Consider the following 22,664-nt stretch of genomic DNA (forward strand, 5'->3'; position numbering starts at 1 on the left):
ATTTATTGCGAAGCGATGTTGTGCCACATGGGGCCGCACACTGTGTGGGTTGTTGTGAGCCCACACATGAGCATTGTGCTCATTGAATAAGCCTTCCCGAGTGAAATAAGTCTCATCCGTGAACAGATGGGCTGAGAGGTGGCAAATGAAATTTAATATTGACAAATGTAAAGTACTACATATGGGAAGGAGTAACCCCAGAGCAACGTATCAACTCTTTGGTACTACACTGACAATGGTAGAGAATGAAAAGGACCTGGGGGTAATTGTGCAGGCATATAAGAAGTTCTTTGAGCAGTGCAGACGGGCTGCAAGAGTAGCTCATGGTGTCTTGTCAATGATATACAGGAATTTTTCTAGCAGGGATAAGGTGATTATTCCCTAGTATAAGGCAATGGTCAGGCCACACCTCGAGTACTGTATACAGGTCTGGAGGCCTCATTTCAAGAAGGATGTAGAGCTGCTGGAACAAGTACAGAGAAAGGCAACATGATTAGTGAATGGAACAAAGGGTTGCTCTTACGAAGAAAGGCTTAAGTTTTGCAAATTACAGTGTCTGGAGACTAGGCACCAGCGAGGTGATCTGATAGAGGTGTATAAAGCCTTGAATGGTTTCAGCATGCTCAATGCCGATGGGATTCTTCCTCTTGCTCAGAATAATCACCTGGGAGGGCATAAATTCAAATTGAGGAAAGACAGATGTAGGATAGATGTGCGGAAATTTGCCTTTAGCCAGCGTGTAGTTGGTTGGTGGAACAGACTTCCATCCATTGTTGTGGAAGTTGATAGCCTAAATAAATTTAAGGCTCATCTGGACAGGTATTTCGAACGAACAGAGGGGTGAAATGGGAGTGGGTTTTTTTTTTTTTTTTTTTGGCCGATGTTACATAAGCTTGCTTTCTTGCATCATGTGCCTCTACTAAAACATAGGCTGGAAAATTCAAGTCTTGAACACTTTCTTGGAGAAACCACTGTGCAAAAGCAACACGTGCAGGGTGATCTTGGGGGAGCAGTAACTGAACCCTTTGGAGAGAATGACCACCGCATATCCCGGAGCAATATGGCCTTAGTTGCTAATGCTCCTAAAATCCAAATAACAAACAAACAAACAAACAAACCCTTTGGAGATGAAAGGGGTGTAAGGAATCGTCGTACCAGACACGCTGTACACTGCATAAGGTATAAGGTATGTTCGTGTCAGACGGCACCTGGGATTTCTCCCATCTCCGTGTGTGTTTCGCTGTATCGAGGACAGTACACTGTCAAGCCAGAGACTTGAAAGTGTGTGGGTCGTGTCTGTGCAGTGTGATATGTTGTGCCCATTGTTTATCCGGCTTATTGGCCGCCAGGCCCCTAGTGGGGCCCGACGTTGCCCATACCCTGCCACGTGGAGGCTAGCCGGGTGTATCCAGTATCACAACAATTTGCTCTGGCAGGTCCTGCCACCTAGTTTCCTGGGATTTCAGTGGCTAGGGCCTATTTAAAAAAAAAAAAAAAAAAGTTTATGCATTTGACATTAATGCTTAATGGGACTGCTGTTAGGAAATCGCTGGTTAGGGTTGAACACTAAAGAAATGTGTTAAAGGTCAAATAGGTCGGGCAAAATTTTGATGTTATTAAATTTAGACATGTAACGCTAGATAAAAGCTGATAGTGTTAGATATCTTAGAGATCTGTACAAAACCGGTAGAATTTAGACGTTGGTTATAATTTGGCGGCAGTGGGGCAGTGAGTACTCGGTCGATTTAGTGAGAGAGAGGGGGGGAGATTGAAGACTGGGGAGGAAACAGATAGAAGAATAGGGATGGAGTAGGCATCCCTAAAGAGGTCAGTGGAGACGAGCCCCACCAGGCGAAATATGGGGGGTAGGCAGGGAGGAGAGGAGACAGAGATCCGTCTCCTCCATTCACTGCCTGGGGATGGGGTTTTAAAGGGAACCAGGTTAGAGTACCCAGTTCGGATCGCCAATGGCGTGTTGGCAGCAAAGCTGCAGAATGTCTTCGTCGGTGTCATGTCCAAGGAATGTCGAGTCCGGTATGAAGGTCCAGCTGCCCATCCCGCTCTGGGGGTGGGATATGTTAGCTGGCAGTGGGGAACCTACCAGGTGAGGGGTTGCAGTGTACCAGCTGTACACTGCAACTGCAACCAGCTGTACACTGCAACTACTCATTGCAGTGTACCAGCTGTACACTGCAATGAGACACTCCTAAGGCAGAGGCAACAGCACGTGTGCTGGTAGTAGGATTATTCTGGACGGCATTCAACACGCTTTCTTTCATGGCGGGAGTTTGCGTCAAACGTGGTCTGCCCACACTACTCCTATTACCTCTAAATGACCCATAATTGCACAAATTTTGATGCACACGCCCAAACAAACGGTGGTCCAGTACATGTCTGTCTGGGAAGCATTCTCCATAAATTCATTGAGTGGCTTATCCATTGCTCTCTGCTAATCCATACACTAGGTGCATGTCCGCCAGCTCAGTTCATATATCGATGCATGCTCTTCGTGCGACGGCTACTGCTTGAATGAGTAAACCAGAAATTTTCCCTCTCGCGAACTGATGAACAGCGCCATGTACCGACTTACGGTGACGTTTCTGGTTATGGGTTCCTATGCGATTCACGTTCCTTTAGATGTTACCTACCTCCCCTAAACGTTTGTACCAATATTTTTGAGACACCCTGTAAATACGTATTTATAGCAACAGCCTGATTTCACAGTCAAGTGATGTTTTTTAAAAAAAAAAAAAAGTGGAGGAACTATGCTATGAAACATATTTCATTAATAAATAGACAAAAATTAGAGATTTTATGTAAATTAATGTATATGCATGTTTTAAGTGAAAGGAAAATTAACTTTTTTTTTTTTTTTTTTTTTATATAATTTCCTGCTTTAGCTGACCTTTTCAGTTAACTGACCAACTGCTAGTCTTTATCACATTGGATAAGAGGGCTTCTACTATATTATTAATATTTGGCCCAGTATTTATAAGGTTAGAGTGCTGAAGTAAATCTTAATTATTATTATTTTTTGTTAGATATTTACATATCATCATTTGGAAATCCATTCTTTCATCTCTGGATTATTTCTGCTGTGGTTAGTTCTTGCTACACATATTTCTGGGATGTAAAGCTGGACTGGGGATTATTTGAAAAGAATGCTGGAGAAAATAAATTTCTCAGAGAGGAAATTGTTTATTCTTCACATGTAAGTTTCATAATATTTTTAAATAGTGTTTAAGAAAAGCATGAATTTTTGTAGTAATAGTATGTTTAGTGGCAGGCTGCTTCCTAATCCCATTCTCATCACCAAGAATCTGAGTTGTAATTATGGGTCTCAGAATAATGGCACCATTTCCCTCAGTATCATTTGAACAGGCACAATATGACCATAGCAGCACTTGAGCCATTAAATCCCAACAGCAACAGAATAATGACTTAGTTTAGTTTGAAGGAAAATTCATTTCTATTTAACTTGAAATACAGTAAAAACCTTGAGAACCTAGCATTCAAAAAAAATAGAATTCTTAAAAAGCTGTCCACTTTTTTTTGAAAAAAAAATTATAAAGCATTATGTACAGCATGGGTGAATTACACTTTTAATGATATTGTTTGGATGATTTTTGAAATGGGGAAGCTGTGACATACTTCCTAACACTGGAAGAATTTTTTTGTACAGTAATGGCAGTTTCTTCAAACTGCTAGCCTCAACTACCTGTGGAGGCAATTTGTTCCAGTAATTGATAACATGCTGGCTGAAAGAAAACTCCCTGATATCGTCTAAACCTCTTCCTCCATAACACATTTCAGAATTTATGGCCCCTAGTTCTTGAATTTTTTATAACAGTGAAAATTCTGCCTTCATTCATTTTACTAACCCCTCTCAGAGCCTTATAAACCTTAATCAGGTTCCTGGTTTGCAAACTCTGTAGCCCACATAACACTGGTCGGCAAAAAAAAAAAAAAAAAAAAAAAAATTCACTCCCTGCTAAAATTCGGGCCGATTCTTGTAGATTTGACGTTGCCGAATTTAAATATGGCAGCCATATTGCTGTAACCCTCACCACTTTTAAGGAAGAAGGAATTAAAGTCTTCCTTTTAGTGAAACCTTCTGCATTGAATCAGAGTACTATTTACACATGTGTATAAAGGTCCACGAGTCCAAAAAAAAAAGTGTATGGTCTACGTACATTTATAGAGTTAGGATTTAACTTCATTTCGAGTGTTTCGGCTATTAAGAGTTTTGTATATTCGTGTTGTGTATTCATTACTCTTGCCTCATTAAAAACAAAAACATGGTTCTCATGGATGGCATGAAAGGAAAGTTCAGACATACCTGTCCTTTTTGCCCTCACAGATGCCTGGTGTTGTTGAATTCGCATTGAAAGATAATTTTGGGTAGAACCAATGTAAAAAGAGTTACGTTCCCCACATGCAATGTTATAGACTATGTTGGTTGATTCCATGCTAATTATTGTAGTTGTCTTCCTCATCTTCAATACTGTGTGGAGTTTACTAATGGGCTGTGCAACAATTTTAAATTCTGTGTTTTTAAAAATATTAATACATTGTTTATATCTAAGGAACTTTAATAAAGTATTTTTGTATAGTGTTCTCATTAAGTGAAACCGATTCTGATGTTTGTTTCACCTGTCATTGAATACTCTAAATTATACCTAATGTATATCCCCTGTTCAAACATCTTATAGAGAGTTCCCTAAGTTCATCATTAAGAGATTCCTGTGTCCAACTATATCTGTATGCATTATAAAATTGGTTGAAAATTATACAGATTGACCATCACTAATTGGGCCACCGGTAATCCGGTTCCACCGCTAATTTGGACATAATTTCTGCAAACATAATTTAAAATTTCCCAGGTCTGCGCACCGACCTGCCACTACTGTTTTGATGGCGTTGGTTGCAGCATCAGCTGTTGGTGCAAACTTGTAAACATTAGCAAGCCATTCCCACTTGTTTTTTTGCATTTATTATTATAACCTGCTCACATTTAGTCCCAGCCATGGTTCCAATGCATAAAGGAAGTGCCTCTCATGGTGTAAAGCGCAAACACTGTACATTGTCCATAACAGATAAAGTTGAACTTCTGAAAAAAACTCGACAGCGGTGTGTCTGTGAGAAGTTTAACTCTGCTTAATTGTAAATTCCAGCAATTTCTCTCAGTTCCTCTTATCTTAGTAATTTTCTTTTAGTCATTCCTTTTTAGATTTTTTTTTTTTTTTTTTTTTTCAAACACACTTGTACAAACTTGCGGAAAAACACAAAACAATATGATGGATAATACAGCGCGCTAATGAACTTGTTTTCACAAAATCTCTAACAATACTGACAGACTTATTACGATGTTTGAGAGTTTATTTTATTGTAATTTATTGCAGTGCTCTCTGCGTGTGCAATAAACTAATCACAAACAACCTTCATATGTATACCGTTTTTTTTTTTTTTTGTTTTTGTTTTTTTTTGTTAGTTGTTGGTGCATCGGCTTCTGTGGCCATAATGCACCTCCCAAAGTTTTGCATTTTACTCCAATCCAAGCCCAAGGCGGGATATGAACCCACGACCATTGGGTTGCCAGGCAGGCACTTTACCCACCTGGCTATCCTGGTTGGCATGTATGCCGTAATAGCGTCACACGTATGTGGCTGACTCGGCTTCTCAAGAAATAAGGTAACCAACATATGTGGCCACGTTGGCCACAAAAATGCAACATAAAAAAAGACTTTTTTTTTTTTTTTTTTTATATATTTTAAGCGAAAAAACGACAACACTGACATTACAATATTTATTTTAGAATTACTAATCAAATTATTTCCTAAATATTTTTTGGCCCTTGGGGAATTTTTTTCTTAAACTAGTTTGGCAGTCAACGTGTTAAAGGTAGAAGGAAGTAGTTAGCTGTTGGGGAAAATATATGTGCTAAAATAACTACCGGTGATCTGGCACCCCACAGGTCCCAATGCTGCCGGATTAGTGATGGTCGACCTGTACTTCTTTTATAAGTAAAAAGGTGATAACTCGAATAATGTAAAAATTTTCCTGTTTTCTGGTTTCAGAAATTAAACAGTTACTGATTTAATTAGAATAGTTGTGTTCTTGAAATGGTTTTCTGTGTGCTTATTAGAATATCTGCGTCTTCTTTCCTCTAGACTAGAAAATAAATCCTAAAGTAGATTCAAAACATTATTATAATTATGCAGAAGAATTGTTGAGTTAATTGGATCTCTTTTGTAATTATTTATTACTTAAAAATAATAAATGAAGAATTTTGCTCAATATTTACATGGTGAGAAGTGTTCAGTTTTAATTTAAATGCACAAAAATATATACAAAAACCAACCCACCTTGTTTAGCTCAAATAATGCTGCCACCCCATCATGTACTTGCAATTGTTTTGTATAGAAACAAATAAAACTGTATAAAAGCCCGTTCATGAAATTTTGACATTTAAAATGATTATCTATATTTATCATTGTAAAATATTTACTGTTACAAAAACAGAACAATCATTATATTAAACGAAAAAAATTAATTAAACCTTATTCTGAGAGGAGGATTAATTTTGAAGATAATTGAAGACATATTCTAATTTATTTTGCCTGTGTGCTTAGTAAAGTACAGTAGCACCCCAAAAATCCAGCATCTTTTGAATATTTCTCTAAGGGCAGTTGACTGGACAAGGCAGAAGAGGAATAGACTACCTGGACCTAAAAAAAAAAAAAAAAAATGCACTGCAGGTAGTAGTAGTAGTAATGGCAAATGATGCAAAAAAGAGAGGTTATGCATCAGCCAAAAAAAAAAAAAAAAAAAAACAGTTCACCCATCCCTACCCTCCAAGAATTTGTTTAGTTCTCCCTTGAATTTATTCAATCCATCTACTTACATAACAACAGATGGAAGCCTGTTCCAACAATCAACCACCTGCTGGCTGAAGGCAAACTTCCACACATCTAACCTGCAACCATTCTTCCTCAACTTGAATTTATGCCCCTTCATGGGTAGTCTCAGCAAGTGGAAGAATGCCATTAACATTCAGCTTGCTCAATCCATTCAAGGCTTTAAACACCTCAATCAGATCTCCTTGTAGGAGTCTGGTCTCAAGATTCTGTAATTTGGAGAATTGAAGCCTTTCTAGGTAAGAGCACCCTTTTTGTTCCCTTCGCCAATCTGATTGCCCTTTTCTGCATCCATTCCAGCAGATCTACATTCTTTATAAAATGAGGCATTCAGATCTGTATACAGTACTCAAGATGTGGTCGTACCATAGCCTTATACAAGGGGATAATCACCTCCTTATCCTTGCCAGCAAAGTTTCTGTGTATCATTGACAAAAACCCAAGAGCTGTCCTGACAGCTTATGTTGAATTTATGCATTATATTCCATTAATTCTTTTCACACACCAGTTTATATCTGTTTTACATATTTCCTAGACCGTATGTCATTGTTACTTTCTTGCTTGCAAGTATAAAAACACTCATTTTGTGAGACATTTACTACTGCTTTACGGTATAGTAGTTGATAGTACAATAGTATGTATTTAGTTTTTAAGTTGATTTGATTGCACAAATCATATCCCACTATTTATACCTCATATTAAAAAATATTGAACAAGTGCACCCATACTGGAGGGAGCATTAGAACCCATGGCCTTTTATTTCTTAGGCAGGTACCTTATCTACTGGACCAATCCAGCAGTATGAGTTAACATTTTGGCTTAATGCTGTTCTGGGAAGATTATAGAGATCAAAGCTACTGTATTATGTAATACAGGGGTGGGCAACCTCTGGCCTACAATCATGTGTGATCTGGCCTGCAGTCATTTTCAAAATATATATAATAAACAGCCTGCCATTTATTATATATATTTTTGAATTAATGGAATTTCTGGCCTAAATTTAAAATTTAGAAAATACTCCGTGCATTGCTACAGCAAATATTTGTCCAGATGTCGATTCGCTGATAAAAATAAACAGTATTAAATCTCTCATTAAGTATTATAAAAATAAAATATTGCAATTTTTGTTACTGGAATTATATTTGTATTTTGTTACTATAATTGTATTTTTGTAATTTTACCTTGAATTTTTATTTTGTTTTTCTTATTAATAAAATTAATTCTATGTACTTAAAATTACAATAAATAACATTAAACTGTTTATGACAATTTTTCATTATACCCATTTTAATAATCCTAAAAATCATGGAAAGCTAAAAAAAAAAAAGGAAAAAAAAAGGCCCACATGTACTCCACAGACGTTTTATTTGGCTTGCCATTTATAAAGGTTGCCAACCCCTGATGTTATAAAAATAGCAAATTCTTCCTCCTGGATATTTAGGGTAGGTGTAAAACCTAAAAAAAAAAAAAAAAAAAAAACCAGAATTTTTGATTCTGAAAAAGGTTATGTGTGGGCCTGAGGATGCCAGATTTATGAGGTTCTGCTGTATTTCTAGACTAAATAAATTTATTTAATTCTAATTTTTTGCTTTGCAGTGTTACTATTATTTTGCTATAATAGAAGATTTGATACTTCGATTTGGCTGGACATTATCCGTCTCACTTACAGAACTAGGAATAATGCAAACTGATTTAATAATCACAATTTTGGCACCCCTTGAGATTTTCAGGTAATTTGCTTCTTCATTTCTTTGAATGTTAGTAAAAGTTAAATAAACCTTTTGTCTATGAGCAGCAAAGAGGGCAAAAGCCTAAAATGCAATGCAATTCAAATTACTACATACCATCAGGCATCTCTCACATTGTGGAGTTATACTTTGCAACTGCCTTGCCATCATTGCAATGCCGGGGTGCCTGCCCACCCACCGAAGAGGAGCCAATCAGCTCCGAAATGATGCCGTCTGGGTGGTGGCATCTGCTGAGAATAAGTAACAATAGTCTTCTCCCGAAGAGCTACTTATTAAAGGTAGTGCAATATCATGGCAACTCATGAAGGTATTCACAATGTGAGATATACATAATGATGCCAATCTTATAACTATTCAGTAGCTAGCAGCTGCAAGCAGATCTGATGCATTTGCACTAACTTGTAAGCATGTTAACTCACTATGCGACATAATCCTTAAAATTCATAAAGTAGTAATCTAATTCTGTTGATTTCAAAACTCTAAGTTCAAATTAGGGAACATTAGTTTATTACTTTACTCCATTGTTTGTACTAGAAATAAAATCTTAAGGAAAAATTATATAATTGTAATATAATCTGTTTCTTCACCTTTTACCTCAAGAAGGTTTTTTTTTGGGGGGGGGGGAGAAAAAAAGGAAAAAAAAAAGTTCATTAGATATGACAATATAACAATTAATTCTAATTAATGTTTAATTACTTTGAATAGGTACACTTGCAGTCAGACACAGGAAATAATGTGAAGTTTTAAAATGAGGACTAAATCATTTTCAGAGAAGCCACTTTTTTTTTTTTTTCACGGAACCAGAAAAAATGAAAATAGAATAGCAAAACAATGAATAGGAAACAAGAATACATAGAATTTAGGGAGGAGAGAGAGAGAGAGAGAGAGAGAGAGAGAGAGAGCATAACAGTAGCCATTTATCTCATGGATTGCAACTAACATATGGTAAGGATTTGACTTTTGATTGGATGTGTGTCAAAAATCATACGAGGTGCCCATATAAAGCACCTAGAGCTTGTAAAAAGGTTTTTTTTTAAAATCATTTTCATGTTGTACCTTTCAATTAAATGTGTGGTTATTGTGATTTGAGTTTTGAATGTTGTATATGACCTTATGAAAGACTATGTCAAAGAAAGAAAATGAAATAAGAGAGGGCAAAGAAATTGATTATTGAAAGTTATGGCCCTGAAGGCTTCCCATTACTAATTGGAAATATCTTTAGAACCTTCTTTTTAAAAATATTCATCTCTGTAATTCTGCATGTCTAAGTTGTCATAAGGAAGATTTAAATAAAAAGAAGGAAAACTAAGGAAACAAAAACCATTAAAACTGCTGATAGTAGTTTTAATGGTTTTTGTGGTTATAGTTCGAGAGAGAGAGAGAGAGCATCATAGTAGCTGTTTAACTCACGGACTGCAACTAACATATAGTAAGAATTTGACTTTTGACTGGATGTGCCCACAAATCATACAAGTGCCTGCATATGGAGCAAGAACTTAAGTATTTGTGTTCATAATTCTGTGCCAGAGGTTGCCCCTCCCCCATAATAATGAGGCATAATTTCACAACTTTTAAGCAAATTTTTGAGTTCCCTATGGGCTTGAGCATAGATTCAAACTGAGGAAAAGACAGTTGTAGAATAGATGTGCAGAAATTTGCCTTTAGCCAGCAGGTAGTTGATTGCTGGAACAAATTTCCATCTGTTGTTGTGGAAGTTGATAGCTTAAATAAATTCAAAGCAGAAGTAGACAAACATTTGGAATGAATGGATCAGTGAAATGTGAAGGGATTTTTTTTTTTTTTTTTTTTCCACTGATGCTATATAAGCTTTCTTTCTTGCATCATATGTCTCTGCTAATGTTAATATGGCTAATGATAATAATGACGAAAGAAATAGCACGATGCAATCAGTAGAGGTACTGATTGGGTCATTCGTCAATCATGCCTGGTACAATGGTGGGAGAGATGAATCATTTCGTGTCACATTGTCTTTGCGATTTTTATCAATCCACAGATGCATTGTATGTGTAAGTGCGCTATATGCCTTAAAAATAAACCCAACGCTCACTACAGTGGACCCCCGCTTTACAATTGGTTCACTGTATGATAAAATCACTTTGAGACACTCCATAACAAAATACCATTCACTAAACGATATGTAGTAAGTGCCGATCATTGTGATCACATTTACAAATTGAATTTTAATTCTATTAACAGCGAATCTAATAAGTGAAAATTGGAGGAATATTATCCACAGGCTATAAAAGTAAAGATATAAAGTGCAGATTTACACTTTATTACCTTTTAACAAAATTAAATGATACGTGAAATTGGAAGAATACTTTTCACAGGTTAGCAAAAGAAAAATAAAAAGAAAGGAAAGCAAAAGTCAACTACATATTCCCAGGTGGTCACCCTTCCAATTACTGACCGTGCCTAACGCTGCTTAACTTCTGTGATTGCACGAGGACCGAGGCATTTAGCCTAGTACAAAAGTTGGCTGTTCAGATTGCCTGTAATGTGTTTACTTATGGCAGCGGTTGCATTTTCATTGAGTTTTTTGTTGATCCACGAATGCAAGTTACTCCCATCTGAAAACTGCCTGGAGTGCACCTAAAGAATTTTCACTTCATAGCCCTAGAAAGGTGAAACTTCACAGGAACTTTAATCCTTTTCTATGTACTCTCCATGTATAGTAACACAATTCTGCCATCTATGGATCAGTTGTTTAATGCCTTGATCATAGAAGTCCGCACTTTTTGCCTGAAACCACAATTCCACTTCATTCATGACTTCCTGAGATGAATCAAAGTGGTGTCTACACAATGGTTTCTTCATTTTTCGAAACAAGTCTGACGGTGCTAGGTCAGGAGAATAGGGTTGGTGCTGCAGTAGTTTGAAGCTGCACTGGGCAACAAAATTGGTGATGACAACGGCCGTGTGAGCCAGTGCATTGTCTGACAGAAGATGGACACCTTTGGTTAACATTCCATGCCTTTTCATCTTCAAAGCATTGTGTAACTTTTTCAAAAGATTTCTGTAGTATTCTCCGGTAAGGGTGGAACCACAAGGCAGGTAATCTGTCAGGATAACCCCTTTTCTGTCCCAAAACACGGACAACATCACCTTCGCAGATGGAGTGGTCTTTGCCTTTTTGGGAGGTGGGGAGGAGATGTGCTTCTACTGCTTTGACATGTCTTTAGTGTCTGGATCATACTGGTACACTCAGCATTCATCACCAACCAATCAAAAAAAGTTCTCAACATCTGCATTACACAAATCCAACAGTTGGCATTGGCAAGAACATTGCATTCGACATTGCTTCTGCAAAGAAGTCAACGATCTTGAAACCCATCGTGCAGAGATCTCAGACACCTGCAGATGGTTATGTAAAATTCTGTGGGCAGACTTATAACTAATTCCCACTGCATTTGCAATGAAATGAATTGTCACACGCCTGTCACTCAGCACCAGCTGCTCAACCTTTGCAACCATCTTACTGTCTGTGGACATTGATGGCCCTCCTTCTCTTGGCTTGTCAAAGGCACTTGTACGACTGCACTGGAACTCCCATTTACACTTTTTTTACAGTGTCATAGGATGGACAATTCTGCCCATACACAGCTTTAACTTCTTTGTCAATTTCCTGCCCTGCAAATGCAGAAACTTGATTACTGCTCGATACTCCACTTTGTCAACCACAGCATCCTTTCTTGTATTCCGGGCTCCACCTCTGGTGTACGATCACTGACGGGAATAAAATTTCATATGTCAGTTATTGAATATGTAGACAACTTATATTAAGAATGGCATCTTCCTATCGATATTTTATCTAAGTCAGGGTATGAACTTTTTGATAGCCCCCCTTGTATGTTCATATTACAAATTGAATCCTATATATACATATACAGTAAACCCCCGCTATTCGCGGGGGTTACGTTCCTGAGAAATGCCGCGAATACCGAAAACGCGAATACTGAGTTATGGTTCCCATAGTAATAAAGGGGTTCCATTCTAAAGTATGAAATATATAAGAAAAACTAGTCTAAAATTTTGTCTATGTATGTATTATATTATATGTACCTTCATAATATAACTATGTACACACGGTACATAGTGAAAAATCGAAATGAAAATAAGAAACAATTTAATATTAAATGTAATATTTATTAGAAATTTCAAACCAGCGCCTTTGCTAGCTAAAAAACTTATCCCGCCAGTGCTATCAAGTTTCGTTAAAGTGTTGATAAAGGAGTTTTGCCATTTTACGAATGATGAGTAAACTTAACGGAATTTTATTTTGAGTTCAGTCTTTTATCCACAGATTTAAAGCTTTTTCCATTTTTTCTAATTTAACATCATGAGTTACAGAGCAAATTTTTGAAGCAATTAGCACGTTTTCACAGACACTACGGCGGATTTTTTCTTCCGATTTCTTGATTGATCGTACCGTTGACTCATTGATTTTATAATGTTTTGCCACTGAGGAGACATTTTCACCATTAGAAATTTTATCTAATAACTCAATTTTATTCGCTAATGTCATCACCTTTGATCTTTTCACATTTCCCTTGTTATTTGTAGCCATATTTTTGTACGGGTTAGAAAGAACTTGTCCACAATAAAGTCACTTTCTTCCGTTAACACAATCGAAAAAGTCTGTTTTACACTGCAAAACGGTAGATTTATCACTTTTGTAAGCATATCAATTTATAAATTGATAAATTTATTCAATTTATAAGCATATAAATCAAAAGCAAACGACGAAACCTTCCATGACAAGCGCATAACACATACTGAACAAGGATTAGCGATAAACATCCACGGTTGCGATTTTGTCACCCCTCTCCCCCCACCCACTGAGCGCTGTTTTGACCGGGGAAGATAATTTTCGCCACGCCCATGTTTTTTATGGCGGAAAATGTTCACGGCGCTTTAAAATTCACATTTTTTTAGGTTTCATTTTATATTAAATCATCGACCGCGAATACAGATACCGCGAATAGCGGTATCTGTATTCGCGGTCGATGATTTAATATTTTTGCCACCCAACACCACTTTGCTTGACTTTGGACAGTTTCTTTGCCAAGAAACTGTCCAAAGTCAAGCAAAGTGGTGTTGGGTGGCAAAAATTTGAATTGAACAAAATCAAGCTATGACTCAAGAGATTGAACAAGTTTGGGATCATGGCCCCTTGCATTATCCAGCAGGAGTAGTTCCTACATAGGAAGCTTATTTTTCTCTTCACTGAAGGACAGAAAACTCCAAGCTCCCATTCACTGAAGACATTCAGTATCCTGTAACCCAGGCCTTCTTGTTACTGCACCAAAACACTCCCAGCATTCCTTTGTCAACCTTTTGTTGTTTAAATACTCTGGGGGTGTTAAAGTGACACACAAGCAAAGGCTTCAGCTTAAAATCTCAAGAGGCATTGGCACCCAACAGGAGAGTGAGCCTATGTTTCATAGGCTTATGCCCAGGTAAACTAAACTAGCCTCATACTTAGTGATGTGCATTCTGGGCATTCGCTTCCAGAAGAGGAAGCGAGGAAGAAACTCTTGGAATTCAATTTCAGCTGCTTTTTTTTTTTTTTTTTTTTTTTTTATCAGCACTGGATGGTTCCCCATGCCTTTCAACACTTTTGATATTTGCCCTTTTATTGAGGTGCTTGAACCAGCCTCTGCTGGCTTTAAAGTCTTCAAAGTGCACAGCACTGCCACTGGTTGATGGAGCCTTAAGTTTCAGATCATCATCATAGATCTGAAACAATTGTATGAGTGATGTTCTGCACGCCATGTGTTGAACAATAATATTGTTGAACGATAACAAAGGCTAATTTGTTGAGAACAAATCGTATGAGTGATGAAAGATGAAAATTTCCACCCATGTATCATTCCAGCTATATCAGAAAGTCATCGGTATCTGCAAATATCATCGGTCCTTAAAATAGAGATCGTATGGAAGGTTCCTGAGAATATCGGATGTCGATGTCATCATAAGTTGAAGCCCCACTGTATATATATAGTTGATATGTACACTGAAATCAGTATTATTAATGATTAATACAAATTAAATGTATTTATTTGTTTTAGGATGTGCTTTTGTTGCCCTAATAATTTTATGCCAGAACTTTATTTTTCTTAAAGGAGATTTGTTTGGAATTTCTTTCGTCTGGAAAATGAACATTTAAATAATTGTGGAAAATTCAGGGCAGTTCGGGACATATCAATTGCTCCACTTGATTCAGGTGATCAGGCATTAATGATTCAGATGATGGACAACTATGATGGAGTTCTGAATAGGAAAATAAAACATAAAAAGAAAAACATTAAGTAAGTTTTCAACGTTTTTATTTTTGGTATGTAATTAAATTCTATTAATTGTCATCCTTGTTATAACAGAATTCACTTCTTCAGCTATCATTCATCATACTTGTCCTAATGAGCTGTAATGTAATTTATGATGTCGATTTGGTATTGGTATTATTGTTTCAAAAAATATTTGGGGCAGTATAATTAAACATTATAAAATTACACATAATGTGGCTCACATAAATATAACTTTGAACAACTTAGTGTAATACATTTTTTTCGTAGACAATAAAAATAAACCACTAATATCTAAAATTGTTGTTTGAAGGTACTGTGACACTTTTGCACATTTATTGCAGGCCAATTAAGTTCAAGCATACTTGCTTTTTGGCTTAGAACAGCGGTTCCCAAACTACTAAGATCTATGGATCCCTTCAGAAATAAAAAAAGTTTGCAGACCCCTATATATATGTATGCATATATTTCTCTGTGTGCATGTGTGTATATATGTGTATGTATGAACACCAGGTTTTAAAAAAATTAGTTATGTTTAAAACAACTCAACATTATTCTTATTTTTACATAAATATATAATAATAACTTTATCTTAAATTTGCTATACATAGAACAAATAACTTGACCAGTTCCAGAGGGTCTGTTTTGTGGATCCCCTGGAACTGGTCTATGGACCCCAGTTTGAGAAATGCTGGCTTAGAAGATTGCTATCTCCCCCCCCCCTATGATATCTGTTTCATACTTCCACACCTACTTGAGAAATGAATACTTGACATTATACCTTAAACTTTTAATGGGAATAATAAAATATCTTCCCTTATAATTCAAGTTTTTTCCATTTTGACCCACATTTTTGGACACGAAAGGACGTTAGTTTCAGTCCTATGCTGATTATTTATGATTTAAAAAATCCTTAATATGGTGTGAAGCAGATGGTCAATAGATTATTTTAGCTGCGGCTGTTGTTGTTGTCTCATTCAAAGGTTATTGATTTCCTAAGGAAATGCTGGATATGGCTTACAAGGATGAAGCAAGTAAAAACAAGATTTTGCTTGTCAAAATTTAAATTAAATTACTGCCATAGGGGTAAATGATTTTGCTAAAGAATGGGTCATGTTGGCTTTATGGCAGCTGGGAGTGGCCGACCAGGCTAGCCAGGTGGGTAAAGTGCCTGCCTGGCAACCCAAAGGTTGCGGGTTCAAATCCCGCCTCGGGCTTGGATCAGAGTACTGCAAAAACCTTGGGAGGTGAATTATGGCCACAGAAGCCGGATGCGCCAACAACTAAACAAAAAAAAAAAAAAAAAGCTGGGAGTGATGCACAACAGTAGAGACAACGTGACATTCACAGTGATGGGTGTTTGCAAGATAGTCCAGAGTTAGCATTTTAAAACTTACGTTGCCAAATTTTATCATAATGAAATAACCTATATTCATTCTGTTCAGTTATAGGTACCTCATTTCTCATGTTATTATATTGAAGATTCAACTAATATGATTCTGATAATTATATCTCTTCATATATTCAGTTTTGTTTACTAATTTTCATTAATTTTTAATTTCAATAATTATTAATTTATACCATTATTAAGTTTAATACTTCAGTTTATTCTCCTTTTGTAAATGGATGATTGACAGTTATGACCAGTGATATTGGAGGATGGGGAGGGGACTGCCCTATGCCTGGACTTCATATGGGGAGTGGTTTGTTCACTACATGTAAGCCAATCTTCAAATTTGCCTATAACACTGAAGAAAACATAGTAGCTTTTCAAAATGCATTTGGAAAATTGCCAAAAAAGTCACTGAATTTCATGTTTCTTAAACACCATGCAAATGCATCGAAATTTGCAGTATTGATGTGGCAGTGAATAGTCTTTTGAGTCAGATTTTCATGGTATGGGAAAATTTTGTTCATTTTGAAATAAGTAAAAGGTGGTATAATACACAGCACACTAGTAAAACAAAATGAGCATCCAATTTCCAAAATCTTCCACCCCACATAAGCAAAGTGAGTCAGTGGTAGAGCATACACTAGGCTTGTCAAATGGAAATCTACATAATATAAATACTAATTTTTGAGCACACAACAGTATAGTTGCATTCAATATACTATATATCCTTCACTTGAACAGAGCTGTGTGGGAGGTTTAGAGGAATCCATAACAGCACTTTGCAACACCATCTGTAATTATTTTTGCGACCCAGAATACATTTTACTGACCTGCATAGACTTGATTACCAAGAGGTACAGCGTGGGGGAAGCCATTCCTGTTTTTTGGTAAGATGCCATAATCGACACGAATGGATAGCATTCTCACCATTAAATCTTTAAATGCAGATTGAGTAGCCAGTATATTTGCTTGCTAATACTTTAGTTTTGGATATTCTCATTTTGTTCTTTTAGGACATCATTTATATTATTAGATTAAAAGTAAATGTAACTTTTCGTTTATTGTCTTTCAGGTGCAGAAAGGCAGAAACACAAATATTACTTGTGGGAAATTATGCCGATGACCTAGAAATATAGACAGGTGTAAAATAATTTTGTACAGAATCATAGCATCCATATCATTACTGTAATATATACCATTATAATTTATGTGTGTTCCTGTATGTATAGTAGTAATTACTAGGATCCTCTTGAGAACATATAGAGTATGAAATATTTTGTAAATAAAGAGAGATGCTAATTGAAGATAGTTTGTTGAATTGTATATTACCACACAGTTTTCAAAATTAAATATCTCATAGCATAAAGAGAGATTTATTATCTGAGCATGAATAAAAATTAAGCAACAAGTGAACAACATTATATAAAAATTTGGTGTCTTTATTTTCATCTCACCTCTCCATGATTAAAAATAAACTATTGCACCTCAAACTTCTAGTCCATCTTCACACATTAATGGGTTAGTATTAGTATTAATAGTGGCAAGTGATGCAAGAAAGCAAGCTTGTACAGCATCAGCAAAAAAAGTTCAAATTTTATCTGTCCATATCTTCTAATAGTTTGTCACGTTCTTCCTTTAATTTATTCAAATAACCCATCTCTACAACACCAGATGGGAGTTTTTCCAACATTCAACCACCTGCTAGCACAGCTACCCTGCAACCATCCTTCCTCAGTTTGAATTTATGTCCCCCTCATTGTGTATAGTCTGAGCAAGGGGAAGAATTCCATCAGCATTGAATTAAAAATGAATTCCAGCAGGGTTAAAAAAATGAAAGAAACACAGCAGAAATAGCTCCAAACATACAAAGCCCAGCCAAATAACCTAAGATCCCTACGAATAGCTCTGAAGCTGTCGTTGTTATTTGGTTTTTAGGAGCATTAGCAACTAAGGCCATATTGCTCTGGGGATATGGGGTGGTCAGTCCCTGACCTTTCCGTATCTGGTGGTCATGGGCTCGAACCCTGGTCTAATCAAGAAGCGTGCGTGTGCTACACACTGCTGCTCCTGCCCACCTGGCTACGGAGGCGCCCAGCTCTGAGGTAATCTGTAGTCTAACCCTGTAGACCTTTACCTCCAGCTAGTCAGTATTAATATTTAATAGTTGTTGACTAAGTACTTTGGAACCAGTGACACCTGTGTCCAGAATAATTAGTGAACAGTGCATGACTGTAACCACATTTAAGAAATGGTTTGTCAGTTTGACCTTTTGACGATGGTGCAACAGCAGGATTAAAAATAAGTGGTTTACTTTAGTATTAATTCTATTAAATATTTTTTGACAATCTTTGGATTAGATTAAATTAAACATTAAAAATTAAGGCAGCTGGCAAATCTGTTTAGATTAAAATTAATAATTTAAGTAAAAAATATATATATATATATATATATATATATATATATATATATATATATAAATAAAGATAAGTAAACCATCTTATTTTTAATTTTTCAGTCATTGAAGCAAGAGAGAAAATATCCACAAAACAATTTTTAGGTTCTGTTAGTAATAAATAGATTCTAAACTTGACATGGAAGAAGTGATTTCATTTCAGATAAAGATAACCCATAGTGGAAATTAAAGTAATTTTCCAGACTGTTTTGGGTTTGCTGTTTCTTTTGGTATATCTCATCAAAAGATGCCCCACTGCCTTCAGGTATCCAATGAGACCTATGATTTTTGTATTATGAAGGGGTTGATTTCTTTTGGTGTGTAGTTATGTTTGACAGTGATAATGCCTCATTGTCAACTGACTAAGACATTCTCTAAAGTTCTTCCTGAGCAGTAGCATTACTATTTATTTTTTTCTCTTTTTAGCCCTGATGGAGGTTTTTTCCCCTTTCCAATTATAATCCTTTCTTTGCCTTAATCAGCCAGGAACAGCATCCTCTGTGATAGTTCAGTAGTTTCACCATTTGTCAGTTATCTGAATTCAAATCTTGTAACATACTAGAAAGCATTCATAATGACCTATTCAATTGGGATGGTTAGCATATCTCAGGGAGAGAGAGAGTAGGGTCCCTGTGAGTTATTCCAAGTTTTGCAGCCTTTGCAACATGCAAATTCTGCATGTGAACACACATGTACAGACATAAAATGGCCTAAGATGCTATAAAACCAACATTGGCAGCAAGAATGGTGCTAAAGCTCAAGCTTAGTATATTAAAAAAAAAGAGAGAAGGTTGTTGTTTTTGTTTTTTTTTTTAGGAGCATTAGCAACTAAGATCATATTGCTCCGGGATATGCGGTGGTCATACCCTGACCTTTCCGCATCCTCCGTATTTGGTGGTGATGGGCTCGAACCCCGGTCTAATCAAGAAGCGTGTACTACGCACTGCTGCTCCTTCCCAACTGGCTACAGAGGCGCCTAAGAGAGAAGAAAAAAAAAAAAAAAAAAAAAGCCTTATAACTAAAGATAATCTTAGAAATTATGTAACTAATGTGTTAATTGACTTGAGAAGACATCTAAACAACGAGATCTAGCACTACATCACCACTATAAAATCACTGTGATTAATATGAAATACGAATCATAAGGGAATGAAGACTGTAAAGGTGAATACTTTTTTTTATGATTTATTTATTTATTAGGGTTTTTTTTTCCCTTCCCAGTCTTGGTTATACTTCCACTTTGGAGTATATTGGATATAGTTAGTCAAAGCTTAAATTTTCTTTTCAAGTTTACAGTTATTAAACTGTACAACTGATAAATCAGAAACATCAGGAAACCATTCCTAAGGTTCTGAAATATAGCTTTCATAATCTTTTTTTATATTTTTAGATCACTGAGTTTTGTGATACAGAAACAGGTAATTTTGAAATGTTACAGTTAATAAATTTGTGGGAATAATTAGTTTTATCATACTGATAATGACATTTTGCAAAAGGAAGTTGTCCTGCAAAATTCATTTTTAAAGTGGCATCAACAGGTAAATTAATAAAGTAAAACTAAGAATGGTTATTATTTATCTGAAGTAATGAGAAAATAATCAGAACCTTGGTAGCATTGCTAATGGAAAACAAGTCTTAACAGGTACATCTGGTCTGTAGAAATGTTTGTTCAAAAAAAAAAAAGCCGTGAATTAGGGTTGAATTTGAAAGTGTCTGCATTTCTGCCCAGACACGCTAGGAGGGAATATATGATGAGAGACGTGTTAATCAATTCGGCCCTGGAAAGATTGTGCAAGGCTCAAGGGGTAGAATTTTTTTCAGCCTGGTCTGTACTTATTAACAGGAGAGACTGCTTCTACAGGGATGGGATACACTTAAATAGAAAGGGTGCAAGAATATTTGCTGATGCTATCGAGTCAGTGTCGGGTGGGTTGGAAAACTGCTGGCTCGGGGGGGGGGATACAAGGACTAACAGATTAACAGTAGCCACTGGCAGAGGTGAAAGTGATTCTTGCACTGCTTCTATTGGAATGAGCAGAAGCCTGAAAAACAAGATGCAGGATATTTCAGAGACTGCTAGGAGTCATTGCGGCACAAGTAAACACATGGGTTGTGTTAGAGTAGCTAAGAAAAAGAACAGGTGCATGTATACTTGCGTGTACACCAATGCTAGGAGTTTGGTAAATAAATTTGATGAATTTGAGGTATTGCTCAAAGGCAGATATTGTTGGGATATCAAAGACGTGATGTCACACAGATATAAGGAATGCAGAACTGGAATTTGGGGAGTACAACGTTTACAGAAAGGATAGACAAGATATAAAGGGAGGAGGGGTTATGCTATTAGTTAAGAAACACATAAAATCCAAGGAAGCAAAGACAGTCGACATCGCTGGACATTGCAATGTTGAGTCAGTTTGGTGTGACATAAGCATTGTGAGATCAAAATTGAGAGTAGGAGTGTGCTATAGGCCTAATGACTCTGATGAATATAATAAGAAACTGTAAAGGGAAATAGAGTGGGGCAGTAAATCAGAGAGTCTTATAATGGGGGATTTTAACTTCCCAGATACTGACTGGAATTTGTGGGTTGGTCACACAAACTAGCAAGGCTTTTATGGATTTATTGGATGATTGTTTTCTACATCAGCATGTTCAGGAGGCAACTAGAGGGAATAAATACTCTTGATCTGATTATCAGTAGTGATTCTTCATGCATTAAGAATCTGCAGATAAAGGAACCACTAGGTGGCAGTGATCACAATGGGCTGAAATGGGATTTACTCAAAGAGGTAACTACCATCAGCGGTAAAGGGAAGGGTTATTGCTTTTGTAAAGGTGACTACGATGGTCTGAGACAGTATTTAAATTCTATACAGTGGGACCAACTGATGATGTTACCAACAGCAAATTCAAAATGGGAGGCATTCAAAGAATTTATCTTGGAAGCTACTAGGCTTTACATACCAACTAAGAAATATTGTTCAAGGTTTAGGCCTAAATGTATGTCAGATGAACTAATTGAGACATGGCAGAGAAGAAAAATGCATAGGATACATATAAATTAATGGGTGACATGGAAGCCTATGATAGATATAAGCTGGTCTGTAACCAGTCACAAAGGAGATTAGGCAGGCAAAGGCAGATTATGAGAAATCCTTGGCAATGGATGAAAAGAAAAACAACAAAGAGTTCTTTACCTATGTAAACTCTAGAAGGAAAGGGATGAATCAGATTGGTCCACTGCATATTGATGGTTCAACTGTTTATGATCCTGCTCACGTGGCTAACAAACTAAACGAGTATTTTGCATCTACATTCGCACATGAGAAGTTATTCAGGAAGGGGAATGCCAAAGGTGAAGTAAACCCAGGCAGTGAGCTAGATGATTTTGTAATAACAGAGGAAAGTGGAGGAGAAATTGTTGAGGATAAACATAAAAATGGCACCCGGGGTGGATGGGATCTATCCAGTTATATTAAAGGAGGCAGCAAAGGAAGTAAGCAAACCGTTATCCATAATTATGAGAGTTTCTTTGGAATCAGGGGAGGTACCCATAGACTGGAGATGTGCAAATGTGACCCCAATTCACAAAGGAGGATCAAAGGCTGACACAAGTAATTATAGACCTTTGAGTTTAACTTCTGTTCCAGGAAAATTAATGGAGGCACTGGTTAAAGAAGCACCGCAGGATCATCTAGACAAGACTTCATTTATAGATCGGACAGCATGATTTTGTTAAGAGAAAGTCTTGCCTGTCCAACTTGATTGGATACTATGATGCAGTCACAGTATGCAGGGAATAACTTTCATATTATATATTTGGAT

General features: G+C 36.5%; 1 protein-coding gene across 1 annotated transcript in view; it reads left to right on the plus strand.

The window, feature by feature from the left end:
* LOC150089438 (solute carrier family 53 member 1-like) overlaps positions 1-17,568 on the plus strand; it is a 165,410-nt gene extending 147,842 nt beyond the window's left edge. Inside the window, exons 13-16 of the mRNA XM_090389982.1 lie at positions 3,042-3,211; positions 8,514-8,647; positions 14,812-14,997; positions 17,457-17,568. Of these exons, the coding sequence (XP_090246108.1) occupies positions 3,042-3,211; positions 8,514-8,647; positions 14,812-14,997; positions 17,457-17,520 (554 nt within the window). The 3' untranslated portion in view covers positions 17,521-17,568. The remainder of the gene's footprint in view (positions 1-3,041; positions 3,212-8,513; positions 8,648-14,811; positions 14,998-17,456) is intronic.
* The last annotated feature ends 5,096 nt before the right edge of the window (positions 17,569-22,664 follow it).

Source organism: Mastigoproctus giganteus, chromosome 2 (genome assembly GCF_048544385.1).
Source record: "Mastigoproctus giganteus isolate SK-2022 chromosome 2, ASM4854438v1, whole genome shotgun sequence".
In the NCBI taxonomy this organism is placed as follows: domain Eukaryota; kingdom Metazoa; phylum Arthropoda; class Arachnida; order Uropygi; family Thelyphonidae; genus Mastigoproctus; species Mastigoproctus giganteus.